The following is a 7,492-nucleotide window of genomic DNA, read 5'->3' as shown; positions in this document are numbered from 1 at the left end:
AAAAGGGTAGAATGCTCTCTCCGGGTCGGGGAGGGGGTCCTCCCCCAAGTGGAGGAGTTTAAGTATCTCGTGGTCTTGTTCACGAGTGAGGGGACGATGGAGCAGGAGATCGACAGGCGGATTGGTGCGGCATCAGCAGTGATGCGGGCGCTGCATCGGTCTGTCATGGTGAAGAAGGAGCTGAGCCAAAAGGCAAAGCTCTCGATTTACCAGTCGATCTACGTTCCTACCCTCACCTATGGTCATGAGCTGTGGGTAGTGACCGAAAGAACGAGATCGCGAGTGCAAGCGGCCGAAATGAGTTTCCTCTGCAGGGAGGCTGGGCTCTACCTTAGAGATAGGGTGAGGAGCTCTGTCATTCGGGAGGGACTCAGAGTAGAGCCGCTGCTCCTCCGCATCGAGATGAGCCAGATGAGGTGGCTTGGGCACCTGCTTAGGATGCCTCCTGGACGCCTCCCTGGTGAAGTGTTTCGGGCATGTCCCATTGGGAGGAAGCCCCGGGGAAGACCCAGGACATGCTGGAGGGACTATGTCTCTCGGCTGGCCTGGGAACGCCTCGGGATTCCCCCAGAGGAGCTGGATGAAGTGGCCGGGGAGAGCGAAGTCTGGGTTTCCCTGCTGAGACTGCTGCCCCCGTGACCCGACCTCGGATAATCATGGATGGATGGATGAATGGATATTGTGTAATACAGAATCTGACAGGAATAAATAATAATAATAATAATAATAATAATAATAGTTATTATTGTTATAATACAACAAAATGGGAGAGACCCAGTAGATGGCCCTGACATACAGGAGAAACCCAGAAATAAATGGGTGTGTTGGCAGGTATACATACATCTAATAATTACGAGATAGCAAGCCATAATTATGAAATAATGTGTCTAATTTCTTTTTTCTGTGAATACACTGCGTTTCCGTACGTTTGCAACATGTGATGTGCTTTTCCTTGGAACATTTTAACACATTAATTCGGTGTTGATGCGGGCAACGCATATAGAATCCACAAGGTGGCGCCCCACCAACACGAATGATATTGCAATCACTTGGAAACGTTGCGAACGTAATTCTCGGGAAGAACAGGCGTTTACTGCAAGAAAGTCATACACAGGCTTGGATTAGATGAGGTAAAATTTATATTATACAGATTATCTGAGATCAGTGCTTGATGTGGGCCGGTACCGGTACATAGTATCGGTACCTTTTTGTTTTTCTCTTCAAAGTACCGGGAACGTTTCTAGTAGGCTATACTGCTACCTCTCACAATCTAGGTGTAGTGAATAATAAGATGAATTCCGGTGCCTGTTTTTTCACACTTAAAAAACAGTTACCGGGGTGTCCCTCTCGTGACAGTGGCTGGACGTCTTATTGACCGAAAACGGAGTCAAAATTAAGGTGTAATGTAGGCGATATAATCAGCCAGGTGAATAGAAGCCGGTCTTAGCTGTGCTTTGCTTGTGGAAATTTTGAACTAAACGTACATGTTGAATTAACTTTTTTTTTTTTTTACTCATTTTGGGAAATGGCTGGCTTTTTGCATTATTATGAAGGCCCAGTCACAATATTTAAGGTATTCCTTATTTAAGACAGTTTGCAATACTTGAATCGGAATTTCTGATTAGCTGCATTTGTTTTATGTGTAATTATATCGTACAATATGCTGACGTATGAACACCAGGCAGCAGCCCTCTCATACATCATCATGGTCATCATTCGTCCATCAGAACCCATTTTTTCAGGAAATTAACATATAATTATTTTTGTCCTTTGGAAAAATGATGGGTAAGTTCTGATGTTTTGAATCTATATCATGGACAGACAGTTTAAAAATTTATATAGCATGTGAAGTAACTGCCTAAAGATAAAACAAGGAAATTAAATTTATTGTGCATTGCTGACATGCAGTTGCATATACTTTTTGTTGAAACAGGACATTGCTGAGGCACTGCAGTTGTAAGAATCATTACGTGGCGTATTCCTGCAAATAGCTGGTTTATAGTAAACTGTGTGCCATATGCACGTTATTGATAAACAAAAAAGGGAAAGTGGTGGAGATAAGGGTAAATGCCTCGATTCTCATCACTGCTGCCTTTGAGCAGAAATTTAGAAGCGCTTGCGCTGTAACGCTGTACCCGATTGCACGCGCTGTGAAGGCACATCACGTGACTTCATGGAATCAGCTCGAAGTTGAAAGTGAAAGTAATGGCAGTCCAGCCGCGAGGCGTGCGCGCTTGTCGCAAGATCGAAAATTCATCAGCGACGCAGATAAAGAAAACGAAAGCAGCAGGTGTATTGATATTCATAGGACACTGTCCTTCGCCATATTGTTTAGATACTATTAAATCACGGAATGTTACTGATCGTGCACATGTTTGCACGTTTGTTTATGTTTATTATTATATATCTAGATTGGGCGATATGAAAAATGTGACTGTCTTGCAGACTGCGATTGTACAGACTAACTTCACAATGTTATAAGATTTATTTCTGCATGTATATTTCTGCATGAATTTTGTACAGAGACTCCTGCCCCTTAGGCATGTAGTACAAACCATATCTTGTTTCTGGAGAGCAGCAATTTAATTGGGCATGTTCACGGTTTCAGTTTCATTTTTCTGTAAACTGCAGCAACATTTTTCTAGAGCAAGGTCATCGTTAAAGATTACTAAGTATGTGTTTGGTTCCCATGAAGCTAGTACAATGTAATGTTGTATTATGAGAGTGTCGTTCTATATTTTAGTTTTCAAAAAAGTACTCTTTATGAATTTTTACTGAGGCGTACGGTATAGGTAAGTTCGGCCTAAGTGTAGGCCTATATGTATACCTGATTTTATGCGTTTATTTGTCCGTTTGCTTGCTAATTGTACATATGCAACAAATGTAGAACATTAGTCAGTTTAATGTTCCGGTAAGATCCAATAACGAGCTTCTCATTGTCGTCATTGACATAACGAAAATGCAATGAATTTTCGCATTGAGGAAGTGAATCATTCCAACAGTTAATCTTTTTTTTTTTTTTTTTTAAACTTTCCTATATCGCAATAACGTTTTGCTCAGATACTACTTGTTATCTAATGCCTATCTAGTGCCTTAATATGTCATTTTATCAGCGCCCACACATCCCCTGGTGAATAGATGCCATATAATACGAAGTAATTCTTGTCTGTTGTTGTAGGGTGAGATCTAGAATGTAATTCACTACACCAGGTGCTCTTTGCTGTGGCACAGGGTGTGAAATTAGTTCATCACTCTGTGGCTTCACCTTGCCTTTTGCAAGTTTTTTTTTCGGGTTTGTACTGAAGTACATGGTCTTCAACCCAAACAAAAATCAATTCACTCATGGAATCCTGCAGTTTATTTTATTTTTGAGATATTAAAATGATCAAATATTTGCTAAAATAATTTAGCAACTTAGTTTTGCACAAAAAGTAGTAACAGGGATTTCATGACATTATAACATTTACAGAACTTTGCAGTAATTGCATTGGTAGCTCTATTATTTAAAACTGGAAACAAGTAAATATGAACATATTTAATTATAACGTATAAACCACACTATAGAGTTCTTTCATTTCTTCTGCTTAGTGATAAATACTGAGTGCAATGCTGACTATAATTTGTGCATTGTTGTGGTCTGTCTGTGCACAGAAGATGCATAGGTTTTCTTCCTCACCTGTTTAAGCTGAAACATTTTAGTTTAATATGCTTTCTTGAACATTATTGTTATTGAAAACGTTTAGAAAATTGTTGGAAAACAACAGGGTCTGTTGACACTTAGGATCCAGGACAAGAATAAACATTGATTTGAGTGTGGTAAGTTGTGACATACATGGTCGAGATTATGGCATAAGATGATCTTCAGTGATCTAATTTAAAGTCAGTTTAAAAGCACGAGTTCACAGAGGTTATTTTAATAATTTAGTGAGGCCCAATTCAGTGAAACTGTTTTTGGATAAATTATCACGATTTTTGACAATAGGTAACAGTATTCTCAGAATAGGGAAGAGGTTAACATACTGTAGGAATTTTGGTAAGGTTAAATGTAATCTGTCACCTGTCCATGTTATGAAAATGTTCCATGGTCTAGAACAGGTTGCAGAATGTATAAATATTGAATCTGAGAAGCAAGTTGTTGATATCTTACATAAATTATGATATTTTAAACAAGATTAGCTGAGGAAACAAAATTCAAGGAACTGGACTTGCTCCGTCGTCCCTTGAATAGACATTTACTGTCTGAAGATCTGTAGAGGCTGATATTTTACAGTTTCATGTATGTGTTTTTGTTTCCCCGAAATCTGCACAGGGGACAACCGCAGTTTCACATGCTTGAGCTGGAAGAGAGACCAGTGTCAGGAAGCTGAGTTCACTTTGATGGTAAACTGAACCTGCGAGAGTGAAAAACTACTTAACTTTTATCCCTTTGGCTGTTTTGGTTAAGAATATTAGTCAGAATATCAGGTCTTAAATAACAAAGCATGAAGCAGTGTGAGTATAAAGTTCTGAAAGGACAGACTAAGAATCAACATATCACCATCGACAGATAAAAGGCTAAAATCAACAATGACACTCAGCTTAGCAAAAGTTCTGCAGCCATGTCCCCCTCTGTTTGTGCAGGAAGCCTTTTTATTAACCAAACACAACCAGCTTGCATTAGGCTATTTGTTGTTGAAATGTGCAAAAACCCTCAATTAAATAACACTTAATAAAGACTTGCAGTGGAGCTTTTGGCAGTTGATCAGGTCATTTTATTGCTATTATTATTGTTGTTGCTGCTGCAAATAATAATTATTATAATGGATGATTAATGTTAATCAACTTTTATTAAAGGATATGCTACACACTACCATGTTTGAAGTTAAGTGACTTTAAGTAACAAATGATATTTGTCCATACGTTTTTTCGATAAAAATGTTATTTTGACGTTATTTAGTTGAATTAAGATGCGATGATGCATTTAAATAATGAAATGATGAAGACGCCCGTCGATATCCTTTTCAACAGAAATTCCTTTGTATAGCTGTGACAGTCATTGAATTGGTACAGAAAGTTTGATTTCTAGGAAGAGAAGGTAAAGAGGCGGGGTTACACTGATAGTTTTAAGCGCTGATTCTGAACAATCTCTCAGATTTGCGTGGCGTCACTGAGAAACGCGAGTGTCCCTTTATTTCAAAGCTTCTTGACTAATAATCTGCAGGTAACTGATCTGCAGTTAACGTATATAAAGGCAACGGGCTGTGGAAATACAATGCAAACCCCAGTGGATTTTTTTGGTCCGTGTGACTCCTGGATTTCAAACGCGATTATCACACGAAGAAGTATGTTTTAAAACGTAATCGCAAGCGGTAAGGTTTCACTTCGAGGCGTTTAGTTTTTCTCTGGTTTTCAGCTTTATTTTTTAAATGTTATTTACGTAGGTAACTATCGCATAAATGAGTGTATGATGCGTATATTGTAATTTGCGATTGATCCTAGTTAAATTATGTTTAGTTTATGCCTGTATGTATTGTTATAACCGATATGCATAACATCGGAATACGGCAAGTAATGAAAACATTCTTGCCGGAGGTTTATAACTCTTGCCCTGTTTTTTTTCCTAACAATTTATTAACTTTATGATTTAGCGAAGCCTATTAGTACCCAAGTAGCTTTAAGCAGTCCTGTGAACTTTCGTTTACTGATTTAGTATAGGCTACCTTAGTACCCAAGTAGCTTTAAGCAGTCCTGTATCTGCCATACAATGTCTGTGAATTTATAACCATAATATATTTAGAGGTTCAGACTTTGTAGTAATAATAGTCTGAAAAAAATCCTGTTGGCTAAATTACAGCAATAACGGGTAAAACAGGTTGGAATATCATTCTGACAATCGTGAAACACATACTGTGACAGTAATTTATTATTGCATATGACTATGATCCTCCCTATTGTGCTTTCCTAATCGACTTAACTGCCTGCCCGTCACTCCTATAAAGCCATTAATCGTGCTTGTTGATCCTTTTTTTTTGCAGATTTTACAACTCTGTCTGCATCACTCGGTGACAGACACTATGGAAAGTCACAAAGGCTGGTGTACGTTATAGGATGGTTGCACGCAATAACCTAGAAGGCAACTCGGTGACAACAGAAAGCAGAGCAAGTACCGAACATCCCCATCAGAACAGACAGAACCAGCGTACACCCCCCAGCCAGGAGAACGGGACCTGGTTCCGATGCTTCAGAAACGACGAATACAAAATCATCACTATGACAATCACCATGCTAGAGAGAAGTGGTTTCTACTGGGCTAAGATGGAAATGGAAGAGGCCCATAGGAGACTGAAGCAGGAGCCGCTGGGAACATTCCTGATCCGGGACAGTAAGCAAAAGGATACCTTGTTCACACTCAGCTATCTGCATCCGACGGGACCAACGAGTGTTCGGATTAAATTCCATGAATCGCGTTTCAGCCTGACTGGGAGTCACAAGTCCTTTGTTTCTCTATTCAAACTGTTGGAACATTACATTGCATCACCGAAGAAGTATCTTATCAGGCCGTATCGGAAAACCAGAGTGCAACCACTCCAAGAACTTTGCCGGAAGAGGATCATCGAAACTTGTGGTGACGAGAAGATAGATCTCATCCCTGTAAATGCAGTCCTAAAGGAATACTTGAACTCTTTTCCTTATCGGATTTAAAGACATATCTAAACGCATTAAAGCTGTTGATTTGAGATATGGAAAACACTGAAAATTAATTTGTTGTTGTAGTATAATATTCTAACTAATTATTTTTGTAGCCAAGTAAAATAAAACATTATTTGTATACTTGAACACTGCCAATAGCTTAGAATGTTTACACTATGTACTGTACGGGCATGCGCTCTGGTTGAAATTTATCTGCTATGCAGAGTCTGTGAAACATTACACACAATAAATTGTGTTGAAGCATCAAAATATGTTATACTTGATAATTCATTCGAACGTGGAAAGTTCTGTGGGTATGACTTGGTCTTCAGGACCCGTGATGATGTATGGTGTGATCTGATCAGGTTCAGTAAAGCCCCGTCATGGCATCAGTAGCCTTTTAAGAACTTTCATCATGCAAATATCTTCCTGAATATTAGTGTTCTCATTCATTCAGCTTGGTTCTCATGGTTTTAAAATGCACAGGAAGAATCTCCACATCATATTTTGAACACCACTTCAACCAGGACTACAATATAATATACACCGTAAAATAAAACTCTTTTAATATCATTAGAAATGTGCAAAACCAGAAAAATAACATGTTAATGGATAGATGACATTAGAGACACTGGAATGAGCAGTGTTTTATGCCACCAGAGGGGGAGCTCTACACTTACACTAATGACTTTACTGTCTTGACATTCATTTACAAGAAACTGAGCAGCTCAGACGTCAGCGTTTGCTAAGTATGTATGACTTGTCAAAGAACTACTTGATCATAATCATTCATGTCCTCTTGTTCTCTGTGGCATTTGCTGAT

The 7,492-nt window shown here is 38.9% G+C and overlaps 1 protein-coding gene across 10 annotated transcripts; it reads left to right on the top strand.

Annotated features, from left to right (window-relative positions):
• The first annotated feature begins 1,076 nt into the window (after window positions 1-1,076).
• socs1b (suppressor of cytokine signaling 1b) lies at window positions 1,077-6,939 on the top strand. Of its 10 annotated transcripts, none has more exons than XM_072712526.1 (3): window positions 1,113-1,130; window positions 4,310-4,380; window positions 6,015-6,939. In XM_072712526.1, exon 3 carries the CDS (start codon window positions 6,088-6,090, stop codon window positions 6,679-6,681), a length of 594 nt encoding a protein of 197 aa, XP_072568627.1. In that variant the 5' UTR covers window positions 1,113-1,130; window positions 4,310-4,380; window positions 6,015-6,087; the 3' UTR covers window positions 6,682-6,939. The 10 variants fall into 10 exon arrangements, with proteins under 10 accessions (XP_023670746.1, XP_072568627.1, XP_023670742.1 ...); XM_023814973.1 differs by lacking the exon at window positions 1,113-1,130 and adding an exon at window positions 1,767-1,785; XM_023814971.2 differs by lacking the exon at window positions 1,113-1,130 and adding an exon at window positions 2,027-2,290.
• The last annotated feature ends 553 nt before the right edge of the window (window positions 6,940-7,492 follow it).

This window comes from Paramormyrops kingsleyae, chromosome 5 (genome assembly GCF_048594095.1).
Source record: "Paramormyrops kingsleyae isolate MSU_618 chromosome 5, PKINGS_0.4, whole genome shotgun sequence".
Taxonomy (NCBI): Eukaryota; Metazoa; Chordata; class Actinopteri; order Osteoglossiformes; family Mormyridae; genus Paramormyrops; species Paramormyrops kingsleyae.
Note: the sequence above shows the minus strand (reverse complement) of the source record. Positions and strands in the feature narration are given on the sequence as shown.

Excerpts from the sequence above, each read along its gene's own strand:
- socs1b (XM_023814978.2), top strand. The coding sequence starts at position 6,088 with ATGGTTGCACGCAATAACCTAGAAGGCAACTCGGTGACAACAGAAAGC.